Consider the following 23,852-nt stretch of genomic DNA (forward strand, 5'->3'; position numbering starts at 1 on the left):
CAATTATCATTGCATTAGTAATATCAGTTACTTATAAAAGTCTACCTTTTCTTGTGAGAATTTCTGCAAGCATTATACGCAAGCTGAGAGACTGGACATCCTTTGAGGGGAGGAGACAAAACACCAGAATCCGAGAGCACATCTGTAGGAATCTTCCTTCTTCATCTGCGTTCCTCAAGCATGCATGCAACATAAAAGGCCTCGGCTGTTCTTCATGTCTAAAAGAATAAACAAACGGAGAGAGAGAAAAGGAAGGAAAGAAATTTCTGGAAACAATTCAGTTACATACCATTAGGTAAAAAATATTTCAAATGAGAAATACATTGGTTTTAATAACTGTGCCCGCTCCTCAACAACGGCAATAGTCAATAATTTCCTCAATCACAGACTAATCTGAAAAATGCAAACGTATGGCCTTTTGGGATTTCAAACCTTAAGTAGAGTCAACATTTATACATAACTTGCAAATCACAGCAACAACGCAGAAAGGTATGAGTATATCTTTAATAAGATTTTGGGGTGGGGGGGTGAGGAAGATTGGCCCTGAGCCAACATCTTTTGCCAATCTTCCTCTTTTTGCTTGAGGAAGATTGGCCCTGAGCTAACACCTGTGGCCAATCTTCCTCTATTCTGTATGTGGGATGCTGCCACAGCATGGCTTGATGAACGGTGTGTAGGTCTGTGCCTGGGATCCGAACCATGAACCCTGGGCTGCCGAAATGTAACATGTGAACTTAACCCCTACACTACTGGGCCAGCCCCTAACTAGACGATTTTTAAGTTTCCTAGGTCTCTTCTTAAATGTGATCTACAGCTTCATTTTTCAAAAAAATCTAACACAGCATAAAACAGGGTCACCAGCCAGCTTCCCTGACTGGGTGATCGTGGGATAAAAGATCTATGGGGATTTCTATGAGGAGAGGGCCCATGACTTGATGCTACGTAACTGGACGGCAAAATGCCTTCCATGAGGCACTCAAGTATCTTCCATCCAGTCTTACCAACCCTGGTCACGGATTCCCTGTCAGCAATGACCCCATCCCCACCCTAGGACCGTGAATTTGGAGGATCTGAGTGAAGAGAAATGCAAAGTAGAATTTTCTACACCTTGTTTTCCCACAGTCTCTTAACAGCAATTCAACAAAGACTGGGAGGCTAATTTTTCTAGTATCTTTCAGCTAAGCAGCAAAGTTGATAGGCTTCTTATACTAACTAATGGCCAATACTGAAAAGAAAAAAAACAACACTAAATGGGGGATGAACACGTGCTAGGTGCTACACAGGAAATGAAACAAATAAATGCATGTTGGTACCTTCTTGACTAGTGTCTCCCAGGACTTAGCTGTAGTTTTGGGGTTTTTTTGCACTAGACACCGAAGACCAGTTTCTGGAGTATGAACACTAAAAAAAAGACTTCCTCATTGTCTTCTACAACAAGCAAGAGGAATTCAATCCTGATGTGCAAAGCCAACAGCATAAACAGAGATTTTAAGAGTAAGCCTTTGTACAGACATGGATATATATGCGGACTTTTAAAAAAACAGTATCTTCGATCATTTTAAACTCTAGTTATGCTGTCAGCTAGAGTTGATATTTAACATAAAAAGATTTAGATGCTGATCTGTCATGTCAAGCACTTTTAGGGATAAATCTTTATTTTAAAATATATATTTGGTTGATATTTTGGGGGAAGTTGGCCCCCAAAAAAATCCACTTTAACAAGAGAGGCTTCATTATATAACATCAAAATCTCTCTCTCTCTCTCTCTCTCCAGGTACACACAGTCCCTACTCTGTTCCAGTGGAAGGCAGCTAATAAAAGGAGCCCGGTCGTCAGACTTCCACACGCTCCTCTCCCTCCCAGAAGGGAGTTAGAGGAAGACCTTCTGAATGAGTCAAAGCCCAGAGAGTTGGTCAAACAAGCTTGATCTACGGTAAAAGGGAAATTCGAGTGCTCGCTAGAATCTTCTCCTAGCTCTGGGTGGGATATTCCTACGGTGCCCTCTAGTAAATAGACATCAACTATTGCTTTAGAAGCGAAGAAAGGAACACGAGGCACATGGCTACTGTGGGGTTAAGAGAGGTCCATCTAGCCTTCTGGAGGACTGTAGCCTCCGTCCTGGCAGCATCCTCCTTCCTAGGTGTGGATCAATTGTTTTTTTACTGTAATTCCTACTACTTACCTCCGAGGTCTCATTCCTTGAGCAAGCAATAGGACATTAACCTTTTGTAAGTGTTATATGTGCAATTATTACTTAATCTCCCCATCTACACCGAGAAGTAGACAGCATCATCACCATTTTATAGATGAGCATATTAAGGATCTGAACAGTTAAGAGAATAGTCCAAAGTCACAGAGGTAACAAATACGAAACTCTCAAGTCCTGTTCTGTGTGACTCTCAGCCAGACTCTTCACACTACACCATAATCAGAGACTGCAAAGATGAAAAGGAAAAAGTATCTCAGAGATAAAGAAGAAAAATACATGAATAAAAACATTGTTTTCCCTTAACCAGGATGCTGGTGCTTTCCTGGTAAACAAAATGCACAGATTGTTAAGAAGGAGACTACAAAATTAAAGATGCTATTGACTTAACAGCATAAAAACAATCATTTTTAGATTTTCCTGAAACATGCTGTAACAAGACAGATGGGACAAAGGAAGCAGCAGCAGAGGCAAGAATTACATGTGATCTGGATTGGCTTAAAGCAGCAACAGAAAGTTGGCCTGGAAATAGATACAGACTGACCGGAAAGCTGCCTCCACACAATTGCCTAACAGTCAATCCAAGGATGAGTTGCTTTTATTAATGCAATTTATTATTCTCTTGTCTGATAGTGACCAATTCAATTGGGTGCTTCCTGGGCTTCCAAAGTCATTTTGTAGCCAACAGATATCTGCACCCCAGTGGAGATTTCTAGGAGAGGACACTGTTTACCTGGGGCACACGAGCACAGATAAAGCCATCAAACCTAGACTCTGTGTCTGCCAGTCTCAGCGAGTGATTTGTAGAAGATGATGCACAGTCAGATATTGGTTCTCAAGGGTTCACCTCCGGGGCACGATCATCTATACGCAAACACCAGTAACCTACCGGCACTTTTTCAAATATTCACAATCCCAGAGAACAGTGGTAGATTTTCCCTTTAACAGGAATCATCAAGTAGAGCTTGCAGGTGTAGCCCAGATATCAGTAAAATAAATCTACCCCTGGCATAAGAAAACTAGAAGCTCAAAGAGAAGGAGTTTCTAAAATGGAATAACAATTCTCTGTTTCTATTATTCCAATTCTGTACCCATAATATCTTTATATTATCCACAAAAGCAGTAATTTCAGAAACTGGCAAATGTCTCAATGAAAAATATATTCTCATGTTGAAATCAGATAATCATAAAAATACTAGATTTCTCTAACCACTTGCTCTTCTCCGCAACCTACATCCATCAGTCTTCTAACTGGAGTTAAAAACACTGATTTTTAAATCCTCTTCTCTACTGGGCCATCATTGAAATGCTTTCTTTTAAAATGAGCTTCCACAGATTCAAACAAGTCTTTGACATGATCTGCTGGGCAGAACGAGGGGGCGCTTCAGGTAACAGACACCACAGCAAACTAGCAGGTGCTCCAAAGGTTTGCTGAACACTCGAAAGGAGAGGCCGGAGCTTCTGAGACCTGAAGGAGGTCACCCAAGAGGCCTATTTCTCCAACTTTCCTTATTAGTTCACACACCTCCTTACTGGAAGTTACTTTCTCTATAAACAGCAGTTTTTCAAAGAGGAGTCTGGAGACTCCTAAGTGTCCTCAAGACCCTTTGAGGGGGTCTGTGAGGTCAAAACTGTATTCGTACACAAAAATGTCATTTGTCTTTTTCACTCTCATTCTCGTAAGTAGAGTGGAGAATCCTAGAGGCTACCTGATGTGAGATGACATGTCACTGATGGCTAATGTACTGTGTATTCTTGCACTTTAAACACTTCTTAGTTTTAATATCTAATATGGTAAATCCTGATAGATATGAGTGGTGAGCTGGTAAATGTTCAACACCTGGCTCTCCAAGGAAAAAAAGCTCTGATTTGTAGCATTTGCCCATTTCACAGTATAAATACTCCCTCTACAGCCAACTACAAGCCACCAACGATACCACTGAACTCAGAGCTGGGAAGAGATGGACATCCTCAGCTCTTGCACACCAGTCCAAGCTGGCTCCAGCACACCACGAGATACAACCACACAAACAAAAGCTCTTTTAGGTCCTCAATAACTTTTAAGAGTACAGAGGGATCCCGAGACCACAAAATCTGAGAACTACTGCCTTACAGTAATTTTTTCAAACCATGGGTTGTGACTCACAAGGAGCAAAGTAAAATTTAGTCTCAAACACCATTTTAAAAAAATGTTAAAGAATAAACAATACCAAAGTTATCACAGGTAATGAGCATTGTTTTATGAAACCAGATCACAATATAATCTCCATTTCTTACTATGGGTCACAGTTTCTAAAAGGTGTGCAAAATGCTGGGAGCAGCAAACTGGAAAACAATAGGTATTTGATGGCTCTGTGGATTTTGGCCTCATAAGCCTGAGGGAGGCAGACACTGGGAGAGAAGACGACGCAGGGAAGAGGCAACAGAGCTGAGAACACAGAGACGCTGCTGCACAACCACAGTGAGCAACCAAGTCCCACTGAGCAACATCCCAGGGCAGGAGAGGGCCTGCTCTCTGATAAATTCACACGACGGGGCTTCTTCGAAGAGAACGTGAGTTGCCACTTGCCCAATAAGGATGCTAACGCTTACTCATACCCTTCTGCATTTTTCAAATACTTTCTCTCTTCCCTGAAAGCAGAGGAATAATAATAAGTAATAACATCAGTGAGAACAGGCCATGTTAACTACAGGGAGCCCTGCTCCTAGCCCACCTGAGTCCAGATCCAAACAGAGAGAAGGCTACTCATTTCAGTATTACTTTTCACGCACAAGTTAGAAGTGCTATAATTAATCGTTCTCACAGTCACTCAAGAGTAAGACGTACATTTAAGATCCTATCAGCAAACCAAAGAAAGCAGGAATTTGTTGGGAGCGCAGAAATGGCCTCACTGAACTCTTCTTCCAAAGGCCGTCATCTCAGAGGCACAAACTTTGTCAACATAACAGTCCAAAGGCCTAACAAGCCTAAATATCAGCAATCTTCACACTGTAAACATCTTCTCTAGTTACAGCCCACACGTTATATTATTAAGTTTTAAAAATCAATTTTCAGGATATTGTGATGAAACGGAGCCCTTCACATAGGACTCACAAAAAGAAACAAAAAATTAAACTTTTCTAAAAATTGCAAACTCACTGACATTCCTCACAATATAAAACACTATATTTAAATTTTCTAAGTACCCATAATACTAGAAATAAGGTCAGGATAGTGCTGGCTCAGTAAAATTCATTTCACTGTTTAAGTTATTTACCAAATTAAGCAAGTCTGTAAAGTGGTTTTCTATTAGAAGGTTATTTTAAAAATCTACTCTATAAGAACACTATAATTATTCTGCCTCAAGATGTCTACATTTCAAGCCAACTGCCAGCAAGAGGAAGAATATGCTAGAGTTTTGTCTTGACTTAGACCTTACTCAATAAGAAAAATAACGTGGAAAAAAAAAGGAGGTGAAGGTTGTTCATAGCAATTACCTGGCATTTGCAGCTTTCAGGTCACAGAAATGAGTGAGTAAAGTTCTTACAACATCATTGCAGACTACTTTAACCACATCCACGTGGCTCAGTCTGTGGCGCAGCTGTCTGGCAATTTCCCAAAAGTCTTCCAAGAGGAGATGGTAAAGCCGTCCCTCATCTCTGCTGAGGCTTCCATACCAGGACAGAACATAATCTCTGTAACTGTAGTCAAACACTACCAGGAAGAAACAAAGCAATGAGTAAAATTTAGATCAAAGGAGTCAGCACCAACACAACATTTCTACTGGAAACTGGCCACCTGCTATTTCACATTTTCACTGCTTAAACTAGACAGAGAGTAGAAAACAAGAGAAGACATAATCTTTCCCAAAATCTTTTAAAATGAATGATTCTCTCAATAATATGCAAAACATATAAAGAACCCATCCAAAAAAAAATAACAAATGACCCAATACAAAAATGGGCAGAGGAAAAGAGACATTTTTTCCAAAGAAGACATACAGACGGCCAACAGGCACATGAAAAGATGCTCAACGTCACTAATTATGAGGGAAATACAAATCAAAACCACAATGAGGTATCACCTCCACCATTAGAATGGCTATTATCAAAATGACAAGAAATAAGTGTTGCAGTGGAGAAAAGGGAACCCTCACACACTGCTGGTGGGAATGTAAATTTGGTGCAGCCATTATAGAAAACAGTATGGAGAATCCTCAAAAGATTAAAAACAGAACTACCATATGATCCAGCTATTCCACTTCTGGGTATTTATCCAAAAAATACAAAAACACTAATTCAAAAAGATCCATGCACCTCCATGTTCACTGCAGCATTATTTACAATAGCCAAGATATGAAAACACCCTAGTGCCCATCAACAGATGAATGGATAAAGAAGATGGGCTATACATAGATAGAACAGAATAATACTCAGCCATTACAAAGATGACATCTTGCCATTTGCGACAATGTTGATGGACCTTGAGGGTATTATGCTAAGTGAAATAAGTCAGATGGAGAAAGACAAATACCATATGATTTCAGTCATATGTGGAATATAAAAAATAAAACAAACAAACAGAACAAAAACAAACTCACAGAAGTAGACAACACACTGGTGGTTACCAGAGGGGATGGAGATAATGGGAGAGAAAAATGGGTAAAGGGGGTCAACTGTATGCTGATGGATGGAAACTAGACTTTTGGTGGTGAGCACACTGTAGTATATACAGATGTCAAATTATAATGCTGTACACCTGAAACCTATATAAATGTTATAAACCAATGCTACCTCAATAAAATTAAATTAAATATTCTCATCGAACTAGAATGTTTGGGGTGTGGTAGCTGCATGTCTTGGTGCCAAATAAAAAAATGGAGCATCTCACACACTGACCACACACTTATGGAGCATGCCAGTTATCAATTTATTGCCTCTCAGCACCAAATGCATCCTTTTTCGCTCCACCTTATGATACTAGAGCTGGACCTTGTAAACATTTCTTCTTTGCCAACTGGCATAATGTTAAGTTTTGACAGTAGATGATGCTAGAGGGACACTGCAGGAGGAAGGGGCTTCTCTTCCTGGTTCCTGTGTGCTCTGGTTCCTGTGTGCTCTGGTTCCTGTGTGCAATGTGCAGCGGACAGTAGCACGCAGGGCACTGGATGGCACTCACCCCCAGCAAGTTCCAACAGCACCTGGAGAGCAGCTTCCCAGACAAATCTGTGGGTGGCTTCCCCCAGTCTGTGGACTCTCCCCAAAGTTCTCCACCGCCAAGTGGGCCAAGGTTGTGCCCTCTCCAACAAGGCCTGGATCTCAGGTCTAGGGTGAAGAAGAACACTTCCTCCAAATTTATCTCTTCCTAAAGTGCTTTGCCTCAGCCCTAGATGTAGCAGTTGCTCCCATTACCTGCTCCTCCTACATTCTTTAGAGTTCTCTTCATCTCTTAGAAGTTAATCCCATGTTAATAATTCTTTAAACTTTCTCTGTTCAATCACCGTGTGGTTTCTGTCTCCTAATGAGACCCCGACTATTGGAGGAAGAATCCCCTATTTCAGCTGTGACTCCAGGCTCAGCATCCCTGGCTGACCACCCTCCTCGGAAGATTTCTAGTCTCTATTTTCTTAATTCTGGATTAATTCTATGCTTGGAACTAGAAAACCTCAGCTCTAGACCAGTGCTGTGCAACAGAAATATGAGAGCCACATACATAATTTTAAGTTTCTAGTAGCCATATTAAAAAGGAAAAAGAAACAGATGGCATTAATTGTAATATATTTCATCTGATCTATCCAAAATACTGATTTCAATACATAACCAATATCAAAAATTATGAAGTATTTTGCCTTTTATTCATGCTAAGTCTTCACAATCCGGTGTGTATTTTACCCTTTCAGCACATCTCAGTGTGGACTAGCCACATTTCTGGTGCTCAAGAATCACAAGAGTATCGTGGTTACCGTGTTGCACAGGGCAGCTCAAAGCCACAGAGAGAGAGTGAAGCCAACGTGATCTTTGCAAAACATTAGGTCTTTTGAAAGATAAAAGTGTTCCTGGGCTTAAGTGCTGATTGCCACAAGGGAGAAGAACGTTTAGCCACACATTCCCTCTCCATCTGGTCCAGCTCAAGGGTACCTAGGCTTTTGTTTTTCTCTTAATCACTGCTTATTTCTCAAAGCTTTTTCTTTCCCTTTCCAAACACCACTTGATTTGGCTTAATTTGGATGTGACGATACCTTATTTCAAAGCAATAATTTACCCTCCTGTTCTGCTTGGTTTGTCTGCAGTGTTTTATCTCCAGGAATCCCGAGGAACAAAATGTAACTTGAGATACTAATTCACTTCATACCAGGCATACAAACGACTAACCCATACTCTCAAATAATTTTCCAGCCTAGGATTTAGTGGTCCTTTTAGTCATCTTGGCCACTGCACATCAAGGGGGAGAGGGGTCATGTTTCTTAGAAAATTGGAGAACAAATGGAACCCCCAGCTCAGGATTCGTATTCACCTCTATGTGAAGGTACCACACACGTGCAAAAGTCCACAGGTCAAAGGGAGCACCACTCTTGTCGTAATATCTGTGATGGCTTTTGTCTCAGAACATCAACCAAGAAAGTATATCCAATGCTTTTCCACAAAATACCATCTTAAATCTCGTAGCTCAAAAACATACACAGGGCATCAATAATTTGGTTCACAGACACAAATACAAAGGTTTGGATAAATCCTCAAAGTGATTCCATTGGCCTCAGTCATGGGGATAAGATAATTAAGATAACTGAGCCTTATAGCTGAGAACGATTACTTGCCAAAGACTGAGAGGCAGGCATTGAAAAGAAACAAATGGGGGCTGGCACCGCAGCCGAGTGGTTAAGTTTGCACACTCTGATTGGGCGGCCCAGGGTTTCGCCGGTTTGGATCCTGGCACAGACATGGCACTGTTCATCAGGCCATGCTGAGGCAGCGTCCCACATGCCACAACTAGAAGGACCCACAACTAAAATATACGACTATGTACTGGGCGGATCTGGGGAGAAAAAAGAAAAAAGGAAGATTGGCCACAGTGGTTGGCTCAGGTGCCAATCTTAAAAAAACAAAAAGAAAAGAAAAGAATGATACCACCTCAACCTTTCACAATTCATTACATAAATATTTATAGAAGGCTTCTACAGTATGTAAGGTGGAATCAATCTCCACACCTCTAACGAGTGAACATGAGAAAAAAGGCAAAACCAACAAATCAATCATCTCCTAAAACCCTCAGCTATTTTCTGCTCACTTCCAGATATTAATTTGAACAAATGGTTGCTAGGTTTTCTAGACTTTGCAAAAAGTAGCCACATTTCATCCCTAATTGGACTATGCCATCAAGAAGAAAGCAGAAATGGTTTCTGACCCAGATGTAAGAAATTATGGCAAAAATAGGAATGGGCCAATCCTATAACCTCAATTACTGGCAACAAGTAGACCATGGTTCCTACACCGTAATTGAGTTTCGTCCCCTCAAGAAGTTGAGGCTCCAATAAGTGGAGTACCTTGCTCAAAGTCAAACAGGTGGCAAAGTCAAGCCTCCTACTTGCCAGTCAAACATTCGTCCTGCACAAAGGAGGAACAAACCACGGCACGTAGTAAAAGAAATATGAGAAACCTGAAATAGCTTCCTTATCCACTGGATATCCAGCTTATTTGAAACATATTTATATGGAAAAACGTGCAAAAGGCTGTCTTTCAAAAATTTCCCCAAAAGGCTCAAATGGGATCAATGGGTAGAACCCACAAGGAAGTTGGTTTTTCCGCTCAGCACAGGAGGAAATTAATAGGAACATTAAAGCTATTCAAGGGGTTGCTGCATTAGATGGTGAACGTGCCACGTTCCATCATAAGAAACTTTTAAATGAGTTAGATATCGAATAGACAAGGATGACATACTAAAAATCGCTTCCTGAGATGGTAGGCATGATTACATGACCTCCAAAGGCCCTTGTCTGTAAGGCCTTTATATCCTTACATCCTTCTGGACATCCCAATGCCAAACGACAAGAGTATGATGAGGGCCACCTGGCCAACAAAACACCGCTAATTTGTTCATTTGCAGTTCTTTCTTACTCTTTTATTAAACTAAAAGTTTTCACGTTACAGAATTTTTAACGAATAGGAAATCCACAGCCCCAAACACCTGGAAAATAGAAGCATTTTTTCTTTTGTTAAAAATCTCGAATTATAGTGGGAAATTAAGAGGCATTATAAGAGACTTAATATCTTAAAATAAAATCTTTTCAGAATGCTAAAGAATTAATGTGAAGGGCATATTCATCTACATAATGTCCCATTACATTTGCTAACCACATGGTGTATGCTAATTAATACAGCTCTAAAATACTCCTCTGGTAATACATTTTGGTTAGAAATTGGTAAAAATAGATACTGGCAAAAATCTGTACTCAGTAACAGAAATATGTGTTAGCCACAGATATATCTTCTATCAACAGCTCACCAGCACCCCTGGTCAAGCTAAGTATCATAAAAATTTAACAAATGTAAAAAGTACAAAATAAAGCCATGATTTATAAATACATAACACTCATTTACAGCAATACACATACGAACAAAATATTTTAAAATATAACCATATGGGTCAATTCAAGGAGACAGAGAAATTCACATTCATAAAATTATTTTAAGGTCTTTATGAAGAAATAAGCATAAATAATGTAATGGAACCACAATGAGATATGAAGGAGCAAGGAGCACTCATCCTACCTGCCAAGCAAAGAGCCTTTCATCTAAAGGCATAACAACAGCCAACAAAAACTCAGGGGCTATTATCACTCAAATACATCTATCTTCTCAGACTGTTCTCAAAGAGCTAAGTAGGTAAAAGGGAATCACTGAAGATTACAGAGAATGGAATAACGTGATTGGAACTTTAGTTTTAGTTAGATTAATCTGAAAAGAGGATTTAGGATAACGAAGTAGAGGAAAAACTAGAATGGAGGAGACCAGTTAAAAGGCTACCACGTCAGTCTAGACAATGTGATGTTAGGTAATCTGTAAGTTTTCAGAACGAGGAATGACTCAAACTAAATAAACGGTATAAGAAAGAGAGCCATTTTTCCCCTCTGCCTGTTCCCCAGAGCAATTGAGTGATATACTCTTCCCTGCTCAATAGGCAGAGCCCCATGGGCCATAAATGTCCACAACCTGAGTCTCTTGGGACAAAGAAATAGTCCTCATTCAACCAGGAACTGGCCTAATGGTAACAACAAGGACAATAATTCCATTGTTCATATAGATGGCCCTTTACAGTTTGCAAAGTTTTTAAAATGCAATTAATAATTACTTTCTGTGTGGAAGGAAAGTCAGTTTCTGGGAAGATGTGGGGTTATTAGTTTATGATTGATCTATTCATTCATTCAACAAAAAAACATACACATAGTTCACACCACTGGGTAAAGAGTCATGAACTAGATGAGCTGGGCCTAAAGAGGTGGGAGAAGTCATGGTCTTTCAAGGACAAGCTCTGCTTCCTCTATGTCAGCATCTAATTCTTGAACAGTCTAACATCCTCTGGAATGGGCCACAGAGGGGCCAGTAAAAGAGATTACCACATCAGGTTCACCTTATCGACGACATGTTCCCAAGAAACGAAAAGTTCTGTTGTACTTGGACAATGACCTCGTAATATCTTCTATTGCCATGACTGTTCTCAAGTTATGGCCTTTCGCATAACCTGGACAATTTATTTACAGGCACATTTACCACTGAAATTCAGAAAAGTATTAAGAGCCAATCAAAACTAACAGAAATATCTTCACTGAAATGTACAAATAACATTAATTGCATTTGTGAAGACCACAAAAAGTAGTGAAAGTAACGGTATTTCCAAGACATTCAGATAGTATCTTACAAGACAAAGTGCTGAGGTCAGTACCCACAATGCTCCAAAAACGATGAAATTTTACAAAGAATTGTATTTTCAATTCAAGAATTTAAATTGAAAGTTCTGAGCAAACAGCATGTACTCCGTAATTACTGAACTAAATTCTCTCGTCCACTTTAGTGAGGTAATTCAGGGTAGCCTAATGAAAATTAGGCTAGAGGCCTGAGATTTACTAGTAAGTCAAAAAGATTTTTAAAAGTCTCTTTCTTTATCTCCTGTCAGCTTTCCAGGAAATGTAACTTTAGGAGAAATTTTTGAAGGTATCTGATATAGAAGGGTGGCTGTTCTGACTTCTCAGACAGACATATAGCTCATTCATACTATATCTAAACTGCTAAAATATATTTTTTTAAATTTGAAATTGGCTAACAAAACACAATAATAATATACCTTAATCATCTTCCCCGGGTAATGCCATTCGCCCTCCAGCATTTGTAGCTTTAATAACTCTTATTGCTCCACAGAAAGCCTAACTGTATTATTTTGCCCTACATTTGTGAATATTACCTCTTTCTTTCTTGTCATTCAATCTCTAAAGACTCAGGACAAATCCTAATTTACATTGAGCTACAACACAAGCACACTTTAGTAACAACAAAAAAATTCACACGTGAACATTTGCACATGCATAGACATACACATATGCCTTGTATTTTACTCAACTCTTTGAATAAATCTGTCTCTAAATTACATATTCTAAGAGGAGGAAAATAGATATATAAAGATAAAATGGTACAGTGATGTTACCTAGTTTAACTTCAGGGGGAAATGTTTAAATAATTGGTTCATAAGCATTTCATATCAACTGAGTTCACATTATTGTAGCCTTAACAAGTGTCCCTGTTAATAAATTTTGCAAGCATACCAAGAGACTCTCAATTTTTATTTATTTATTTATTTTGTGAGGAAAATGGGCCCTGAGCTAACATCTGTTGCTAATCTTCCTCTTTTTGCTTCAGGACGATTGTTGCTGAGCTAACATCTATGCCAATCTTCCTCTTTTTTTATGTGGGATGCTGCCACAGCGTGGCTTGATGAGCGGTGCTAGGTCCATGCCGGGATTCAAACCTGCGAATCCCAGGCCACCAAAGCAGAGCATGTGAACTTAACCACTATGCCACTGGGCCAGCCCAAGACCCCCAATTTTATCAATACAAGTCTACTACAGCTAGCGAATAATGTTCAGAATTTCAATTAAATATACTGGTGCCAGGGTTAAGAAATGTAAATTAAAATACTCCAGAGATGCAAATTTTAATCACTATGGATTTTCTAAATGCTTATGAAACCTCTTAGCCTTCTCAACATGCATTTCTAGATTACAATTCTTCATTAAATGTCCAAATTTTTTAGAAGGCGACTTTGGTTTTAGTTTGTTGGGGTTTTTTTAACTACTGTCAAATGCATAATTTCACTCCCAATAAGCAACTTTATAGCAATCTATAGCTCTCCTTTTGTAGATGATATAATGCTCAACTTCCTTGGTAATCACTTTGCTTAAAATAAAGAACGGGAAATTGTAAACATTAAGAATATGGTTAAAAAAAAAAGTACCAAAGTATAATTAACTAAAGCTCTCACACAAAGGCTTTAGATAATATTTTCCTTTTAAAATAAATCACTGCACAGAAATCAGCCTGAGGAAAATATGGGGTTTTTCTTTTTTGTCAACTAGGCCTCAGGCCTTATCCTTTTTTTTTTAAATAAATATTTCTGAAACAAATAAGTCCATGCTAGATAAATACGTTATATCTAAGTGCAGAGAAACGTCTAAATCTTGAAAATTAACAAGACATCTACATACATAGCAGCATTATTCACAATATCCAAAAGGCGGAAGCAACCCAAGTGTCCACTGATAGATGAACGGATAAACAAAATGCGGTATACACAGAAAACAGAATATTAATCAGCCTTAAAAAGAAAGGAAATTCTGACACATGCTACAACATGGATGAACCTTGAGGACATTATGCTAAGTAAATAAGCTAAACACAAATGGACAAATACTCTATGATTCCACTTCCATGAGGTGTCTAGAGTTAAATTCACAGACAAAGTAGAACAGTGGTTACCACGGACTGGAGGAAGTGGGGAGTGGAGACAATTGTTTAACAGGTATAGACAATCAGTGCTGCAAAAGGAAAAGAATTCTAGAAACTCAGCACAACAGTGAAAATGTACTTACCGCTACTGCACTGTACATTTAAAATGACTAACGTGGTAAGTTTTACATTATGTGTATTTTACCACAATTTAAAATAATAATAAAAACAGTAAGGAAAGAGTTCCAATTCCAGGGATGGTAGTATAGCTTAAATCAGACTAACCTTCCTACAGAAAACAATCAGGAACTCTGGAACAAATATTCAAGAATTATTTAAAGGCACCGGAGACCAACCAAAGTTGGTAGCAAGTGAAGGGGGATCTATCCTTGAAAGAAGGGACTTGCACTGGGTATGATTCATGTTTATACAACTCTCCCCTGAAGGCACTCAGTGGTCTCAGAGGTACAAGGCAGTTTGAACTCAGACTGAACATCTGTTTGGTTTTTGAACTTAAGATATCGGAAAACAGGAACTGCCAAAGTAGCTGGAAATAAAGACAGGAAATACCGAAAAAGGACGGAGCCACAAAACCTGAGTACAAACTCTCAAATGCATTGCTGACTACAATTGCATGGTAAGACTACAAAAAGACCAGTGGAAAGCAGCAGCTGGAAGGCTGAAAGAGCTCAGCAGATACCTCAACTGCTGTCAATCACAGGGAGGCAGAGTTTGGAGCTAGAATCTTCCCAAGTTAGAGGTGTGACCATGGCTTTCCATTGAAACTGTGGAAGGATCATGAACTAGATGAGTTAAGCCTATGTCCCAGGACTGAGGGATTCACCTTAGACTAGGAACAAAATCCAAATAGACCCATCCTAAAAAAATGCATTAAACCAAATAGCCTCAAGATGACAGTCAGAAATTAAACTGTGTACCAGAACAAAAGCCTACACTCATGAGAGGAAGATAATAGAATCTAGAATGTCTAGAAAGTATCATCCACTTGTTCCGTATACAATCAAAAATAACTAGACCTGAGAAGAACCCCAAAAAAGTAACATATAGGTAAGAGAAAAAACAATCAATACAAACCAAGACCTAGATGGCCCAGATGTTGGGATTAGCTTACAGGGACTTTAAAGCAGCTACTATAAATATGTTCAAGGAATTAAAGATAAAGGTGGTCATAACAAGTGACAGGGAAATCTCAGCAAGGAATCAAAAACTGCAAAAAAGAACCAAATAGAAATTCTAGTCATGAAAAGTACAATATTTGAAATAAAAAATTCACTAGATGCACTTAAGTACAGATTGGAAATGACAGAAAAAAGGGCTGGTGAACTTGAAGACAGATGAATAAAAATTATCCCATCTAAAGAACAGAGAGAAAAAAAGGTGGGTAAATTAGACTTCAAAACTAAAAACTTCAGCTCTAAGACATTAAGAAAATAAGAGGCAATTTACAAACTGGGAGAAAATATTCACTATATCTATTTCTAACAAAGGATGTGAATCCAGAGTATATTTTCAAAAATACTCCTACAAATAAACTACAGGTTAAAGACTTGAGGGGCTGGCCCGGTGGTGTAGTGGTTAAGTTTGTACACTCCGCTTCAGCGGCCTGGGGTTTGCAGGTTCAGATCCTGGGTGCAGACCTACACTCTGCTCAACAAGCCATGCTGTGGGAGCAACACACATACACAAAAAATAGAGGAAGACTGGCACAGATATTAGCTCAAGGCCAGTCTTCCTCACAAAAAAGAAATAGAAAGAAAGAAAAGACCTGAACAGACACATCACAAATGAGAATCTGGAAATGGTCAATAATCATATGGAAACATGCTCAACACTATTAGTCATCAGGGATATGCAATTTAAGGCCACAGTAACATTCCATTTTACACCCATCCAAATGGTTACAATAGAAAGACAGACAACAGCAAATGCTGGTGATAATGTAAAACAAATGGAACTCTCATACATTGTTGGCAGGAGTCTACAAAGACACAATCACTTTGGAATACTATTTGGCAATTTCTCAGAAAGTTAAACACATAACTAACCTATGACCCAGCTATTCTACTCCTAGGAATTAGTTGAAGAGAAACGAAAACATAGGTCCACAAAAACATCTGTTTATAGCAACTTTATTCACTGTGCTTCAAAAAATCAGAAGCAAGCCCAATGTCCCAAAGGAGAAAGGAAAAATATAGTGTGACATAACCATGTTAGTATAATGGAATACTACTCCGTAATAACAAAGAATGAATTAATACACACAACATGGATAAATCCCAAAAACATTATGCTGAGCAAAAGAAGCCAAGCATAAAAGACTATAAACTGTATGACTCAATTTCCATGAAGTTTAAGAACAGGGAAAACTAATCTACAGTGATAGAAATTAGGATGAACGGAGGGTGGGGACACGGGGCAAACCTTCTGTGAGGATGGAAATGTTCTTTATTTTGACTGGCTTGATGATTACATGGTTAACATCGAAAGCCACTGAATTGTACACTTAAGATCTGTGCATTTCAAAGTATGTAAATTTTACCTCAATAACAGCAGTTAAGAATTACTTTTTAAACCATGATTTTGAGATTATGAATAACAAGTTAAATTTTAAATCCACTAAGTTTTATCAAAGTGATTGGACTTTAACTACTAATATAATAGAAATATTTTAAAAGTTTAGAGTCCCGAAAGTTCTAAAATCCTGCGAATCCACACGATTTCCAATTGTCACTGTGCTTACACAGTCTTCATCCTCAAATTTTAATATGGTGGTTTCTGGAACTAGGACAAGTAAAACACACTTGTTTATGTAAGTAATACTCAGTTCTCTCTTAACTTCATATCTAACACCACGTACTTGCAACCTGAAAAAACTTGGACTTCTTTTTCTGTATGTATAACTGAAACTGCCAGTGTTTTTAGAAATCTTATTTTAAAAACATCTTTTTAAACTTCAAGTTGATCATCAAAATATATTCTTTTTGAAAGTTTAATATCTGTCATTACGCTTATTCCCATTTCTAGACATACAATACTGCACCCTCCACAGGCCCCCTTCAGCCTTCCTCAGCACAAGTTTCACCTAATTGTCCTTCACTCTTTTGTAAGGTTGACCCATATCCCTTAATTTGGTTCGCTGGTTTGTCCATGAGTGACTCCAAGTGTATTTACCCGCAACACACCTTCTCTAGTTACATCTAAAAGAAAAAAATACTTCTCCATACCTATTTTAGGTAACAGAGAACAAATCCTTGCTTCAAATGGTGGAACTACCTCCACATGGCTGGCTAGGTTCACGCGACCCGGAAATTCCTACTTAATAAATGTTTAAATTCCGTCCACTCAACAAAAACATAGATGTATTTAGTTAGTCATCAAATAAAAATTCACGAAGAAAAATTCCTAATGCTACACACAGACAAGAAGGAGAGATAAGTTTGCCAGAGATTACTATTTCCCCTTTAGAATATAATGAACTGCATTACGTGGTAATTACTCACTCTCATTTAATCCTTACCTTCTTTCAGAGCTTTGTCCATATTATGAGAAATGACTACCCTTCGAGACTGCACTGTCTCACGTGAGTTTTCATACACAGGACTCTAAAATGAAAGAAAAAGAAAAAGAAAAGGATACAGATTACTGAATGAATAAATCACATATAAAAATAAAACCGAAGGCATGAAACACCCTCTGAACAAGCAATAAGATATTGCTTTACAGATTATAAAGTTCTTCTGGAAGAGTAAATAAATATTTAAGATTAGTTAAGAAATTTTTGAAAAAAAAAAAAGGATTAAAGAAAGATTTCTTTTCCTTCTAGATATCAAAACAGTATGAAGCCTGTGTAGGAATAAACAAATCAACAGAATGTAGAAAGTACAAAAACAGATGCATCTATATATGAGAATTCAGAACACAATAAAAAAGAATTTGAAATCAATGGAGAAAACAGACTATTCAATAAACAGTGGTGGGACAATTTGATATTCATGTGGGAAAAAAGGTTAATCTTACCTCACACTTTACATATAAATAAATAACTCCAAATAAATTAAAAAGCTAAATATTTCTAAACTAAAAAAGCATTCAAAGGAAATAAGGGAGAAGCTGTATACAATCTTGGGATGCGAAGGGGCTCCCTAAAGTAAGACACAAAATCCAAAAGTTATAAGGGGAAAAAAACCTGACAATGTGACTGTACAAAAGAGAAAATTCCTGTTTGACAAAAGATATTATAAAATATAAATGACAGACTAGGAGACAATATCTGCAACATAAATAACAAAGGACTATTATTTTACATAGAGCTAAGAGAAACAACTCAAAAGAAAACCAAGCAAAGAAACTGAAAGGGCAATCACAAAAGATAAACCAAGAAAAAAAGGTGCAACTTCCTTTTTAATTAGAGAAATGCAAATCAGAGCAATGAGATACCATCAGACTGCCACAGCAGGGGGAAAGACGGAGAATATATAACGTTGGCAAGGATATGTGCAATAGTCATCTTCATAAATTGTTGGGGGAAATGTCTATTTCTACAAGCTTTTAAGGAAGCAACTGAGCCACAGATATCAAAATTTTAAATGCACTATCTTTTCATTCAGCAATCCCACTCCTAAGAATATGCCCACAGAAATACTTGCACATACGCAAAAAAGTATATACATCAGGAATTTCACTGCTATATTGATCACAAGGGCAGAAAACTGGGAAACAACCCACGTGTATATCAATAGTCAAAGAGTTAGACAAATCCTGGTACCCGCACACTTTAGAATATAATGCAGCCATTAAAAAGAAGGAATTAGGGATATATCTTCACAGAAAGTTTTCCACAGTAAGAAAATGTTTGGGGACACATACACCACTCTATTAAATGTGGTTTTCGCTAGGCAAGGGCATAGGATTTCAACTTCTTACTCCAAACATGTCCGTGTAATAGTTTTAAAAAAGAAGTTAATTGTAAAAAGATACTGCTTGGCAAAAAAAAAAAATAGGAGAGATAATGTACAGAATTAAAATCCCACTATCTGGCTAGTAAGACTACACTAAAGACAAAATTTTTTTAAAGGATCACACACCAAAATGATCAAATGCATGTATAATGTAACTGGGCCTACTTAATGGTTTTGGCAGATAAAAAGAAACTAGTATTAACAAAACATAGAGGGGCCAGCCTGGTGGTGTAGTGGTTAGATGCGTGCACGTGCCACCTCCACCACCAGGGTTCACAGGTTCAGATCCCAGGTGCAGATCTACACACCACTCATCAAGCCATGCAGTGGCCGCATCCCACATACAAAATAGAGGAAGACTGGCACAGATGTCAACTCAGCAACAATCTTTCTCAACCAAAAAAGAGGAAGATTGGCCACAGGTGTTAGCTCAGTGACAATCTTCCTCACTTAAAAAAAAAAAAAGCACAGTTCTTTTTTGTGCGTGGGAAATATTACAAGTGCCTGACTAGCATTACCACGTCCAACAAACAACAAACAAGCATGAGGAAGTCACTTTGTTCTCGGGCAGGCCACCCCAACAGAGCTGCCATCAACCCCATTGCCCTGGGCCACCCAACTGGGAGTGGAGAACTTCCAGTCCATGACTTAGTTTCACGCTATCCATGGGTCAAGTCCAAGAGTGTCATCTGTGTTCATGCTGTTTTTAGAAAGAAACAAAAAGCCACAGTTTTAAGATTCCTCGAAATAAAAGCCTTAAGATATATATGTACGTGTTGCACTCATGAAAGCAAAGAATTCCTCTATGCTGCAAATTAACATAACATTCAACACCTTCTCAGGGAATAATTTTTTAAAAACCTTAAATAATCATAATCCTATAGACAAAAGCCATTTAATGCATAAAAGAAATACATTTTCAATCCTTTAAAGTTATTTTCTAGTCTCTGAGTAGGTTGCTATAAAATTAAATGGTCAGTATATTTTATGGTAAATAAATTTTTAATTTACTTTGTGAAAGACAAAAAATGAGGGAACAAGAGGAATTTTAAAATTCTGGTGAATTTTAGAACCTTAGGCAGATGTTTAAACAACTTATGGATTTTTTTGAAAATTTATTAATTGAGTTAATACTTTTAGACTGCTATATTGATAAATAATTTTAATCTCAACTTCTAAAGCCTTTGGCAAATAGTCTGGTATAGTTTCCCAAATACAGGTACGGTAGTTTTTGTACACAATACTAATCGGATGATAAAACCAAAGCCAAACAGCACTTATTTGAGAAGTTCCTCAATGTGGGTTCTTAAAATGGAACCTGTTTGTAACGGCTGGGAGAGAAGCAGGTACAAATGTGACTGACAGGCAGCACGTGCATATTTAAATGTATTCTGCGTTTATGTGTCCATCTTCACAACTTCCTTCAAAATTTGTTTTTTTCATTCTTTTTTACTTTTTTGTCTCCCTAATTATGGCCCTACTACTTCTGGCCGTGTCTGCATACTTCTCTCTCTGTTTCATGCTTACACGTAATACATATATATAGACATGTCTGTCACTACTGACTGTATCTGAATAAGGCCTTTAGTCTCTTTAATTTAAGAAGCTTATGAGAATAACATTTTCTATTTTGGCTCTTTAAGTAAAAGCTCTGTTATTTTTCAATCTGATTTTCCAGTCTGCCTCTGGATTTCCCCCGCCCCACCGCCCAAGTGTCACTGGCCCTTATTAGAAAGAAAAAAGTTCTTCATCCCTATCCGATCCCCACAGCCCAATGGATAGTCTGTAAGAAAGGAGAACAGGAAGATTTAAAGAAAAAAAAAGAAAGAAAATATCATGGGCCAAAAATAACTGGGTAACTATGCACAGAAGTTTCTTTTTCAAGGATTTAATATGTACAGAACCAGAATTTCCTCATGTCTAAATTACTACAGGAGTATAAGTTAATCACCACATACTCTCTTTCGGAACACAGACATGGAAATCATTATCCCAAAGTGCAGAAAGAAAGGAACGAGGAGAGGAAGGGAGGGAGGAATGAACGGAGGGGGAGGGGAGGGCAAACGGGAGGGGAGAAGCAGGGAAGTGAAAAGGGAAGAGGAGAAAGCTAGTTAGCTAAAATTGTCTTCATCTTCCTTCTATTTATAGGTTTGTGGAAAAAAAGAAACTCCGCATGGCACATACTTCCCCAAAGACTTATTCTTGAAGGCAAATTCTAACTTCCCCCATCTGTACTGGCACAGGCCTCATTCCCCAGGTAAAGCCTACCTCTTCTTGATAATCACTTTCCTAAAATGCCAGTTCTAGGAAAGATAGAATAAAAATGTGTGTACTTTTCCCTCTGTCTTTCAATATCCTAATCCAGAAATTAGGACTTCGAATGTAGTTTGACCACTCACCTCCTATTTTAAATGTTCAGTATCCACACCACACTATTAACTCCTTAAACCTTCCTAGTACCCCATCCTCTAAAAATACACCTTGTTTTTTATTTAATTAAAATAAATTAAGCTTGTCTTCATTGTAAGATTTAAACCTAGCTTAAAACCAACTTGTGGAGATTATTTTTCATCACTCAGTGAGCTCGTTCTCTGGCGAGAGAAAAACAGAGGTCTCAACACATAATTACGCATTCTAAAAATGTTTTCCAAAGACAGGGCAAAGCATGAAAGCTTTTCTCTAATATATATAACTAGACCCTCAGCATCAAGAAGTAGATGCCATATCAATGGATGGTTTCCCAAAGACATCTCAGCTTTCTGTTTACTCCTGAATATCAGCTTCCGGTCTACAGCCCTAACACACTCAAATCACCTTTGTGTGGGAGCTAAAGACGCCCTCTCCCCGGGGTACTCTGACACCATTAGCAACTGAACAACCAGGAGCTATCTGGAATCCAGCCAAGGCACACACCTCATTGTCTGTCGTCTATAAGGACGACACTGTTTACGGTGTCGCTTGCTGTGGGAGCACAGATGTGGCTAGAACAGCCAGGCCATGACTCGTCGTTCGTTTCATGCCTATTACCTAGACTACTCAAATAAGCAAGTGCCTCTCTCCTTCATCATACACATTTTTTTAAAAAATGTAATGTACTTTGGGTTATTTTAAAAAGAAAAGGTTGTACAGAGTGAAAGGATTGATGGGTGTGCTTTCCTGTAAAGCTACTGAAATAGTTATTTATCTTAGGAAAACAAACACAAACCCCCAAATGTCATCACTGACCACACGGAGCTGTCACATGGCTGAGTCTGTCAAAGTACTCTCAGCATCAGACAACCCACTGGGATCCCATGACTAATACTCTCATTCTTAAACTATCTTATTCTCAAAACCATGGCTCCTTTCAAATCAACCATATTCTCCCTCAGCCTCAAAAAATAACTTATTCAAAACCAAAGAAATAAAGGAACCACGCACATTCCTCCTCAGGAAGAGAGGAAGGGACTAAGAAACTTGAAAGGTTGTCTCATTTGACTAAGACCCTGACCAAAGATTGTGACATGAGCAGTAAAAGTCATACCCATGGGGCAGGTCCTGTGGTCTAGTGGTTAAGTTCAGCATGCTCCACTTCAGCGGCCCGGTTCAGTTTCTGGGCACCGATCTACACCACTCATCAGTGGCCATGCTATGGCCACATACAAATTAGAGGAAGACTGGCACATTGGTACAGATGTTAGCTCAGGGCGAATCTTCCTCAAGCAAAAAGAAGAAGACTGGCAACAGATGTTAGCTCAGGGTAAATCTTCCTCAGCAAAAAAAAAAAAAAAATGCCCAACAAGGAAGCTGAGTAACCATACTATAGAGCTGTGACGGTGGCAGAGCAGGAGGGAAAGAGCATGGGCTCCCAAGCCAACGGGACTTTTTACTAATGGTAGATCCTTGACCCAGTCACTCCCGTCTCTGGCTAAAGTAGGTTTATAATACCTCAAAAGTTAAATAAAATAACTAATATCAGGGGTCCAATAAAGAAAAACAGACAACGGGAAGCTGGTAAGGAATATAAATGAGTTAAGGGGGTTACTACTGCTATCCTGCTGGCTGTTCCAATTCTTTTCAACGAAAAATGGAAATCAAGAATTTTAGAAGATGTCCCCAAGTAACTGAATTTTATTCCAAGCACTGTGGGCTTACACCATTTGGGCCAAACCGTGAGCCACACTCAAACCATGGGTGGCTAGTCTGTAACTGCTGGCTCACAGAAAGCACTGAGCCGAATGCCTGACACACAGTAGCAAAGTATAGCTATTATCGCTAATAAAACTCAAATGCTACCAACTTTCAACCAGTTGCATCTAATCCATTGGTTGGTTGGTTGGCTGGCTGGTTGGTTGGATGGCTGATTAGTTGGTTTTCTAAAGGAAAGGATATGGAAAGGTGGATATGAAAGCAAGAGAGGAGGATTGAAAAGTTAAGCAACCAGAGTAGGATACAACATAATAGAACATCTTGTTCTTGAAATATTTTTGCCTTTGAGGCTATACTTTACAGAGAGGAAGGGGTACCCTTCCTGGACATGTTCCACTGTGCATGTGCCGTTACACTTCTACTGCTGCTGAAGTATTTAAGTATTCAAACAAAACCTGGCTTGATCAGAACCCAGTTTCCTGGATTGTGCTTTATAATGTTTAATCATGAACTAAAAAAAGGTCTTGTTTTCATTACCGATAAAAGAAAATTGTCAGACACACATACAG

The 23,852-nt window shown here is 38.5% G+C and overlaps 1 protein-coding gene across 4 annotated transcripts in view; it reads right to left on the minus strand.

The window, feature by feature from the left end:
- The window catches only part of SNX25 (sorting nexin 25), a 165,452-nt gene that overhangs the window by 122,997 nt on the left and 18,603 nt on the right, over positions 1–23,852 (minus strand). For all 4 annotated transcript variants that reach the window (XM_070599045.1, XM_070599042.1, XM_070599046.1 and 1 more), the window contains exons 2-4: positions 17,715–17,799; positions 5,684–5,900; positions 46–218 (exon numbers count right to left, since the gene is read on the minus strand). In XM_070599045.1, coding sequence (XP_070455146.1) covers positions 46–218; positions 5,684–5,900; positions 17,715–17,799 — 475 coding nt within the window. The remainder of the gene's footprint in view (positions 1–45; positions 219–5,683; positions 5,901–17,714; positions 17,800–23,852) is intronic.

The sequence above is a fragment of the Equus przewalskii genome, chromosome 28 (genome assembly GCF_037783145.1).
Source record: "Equus przewalskii isolate Varuska chromosome 28, EquPr2, whole genome shotgun sequence".
NCBI classification, from domain to species: domain Eukaryota; kingdom Metazoa; phylum Chordata; class Mammalia; order Perissodactyla; family Equidae; genus Equus; species Equus przewalskii.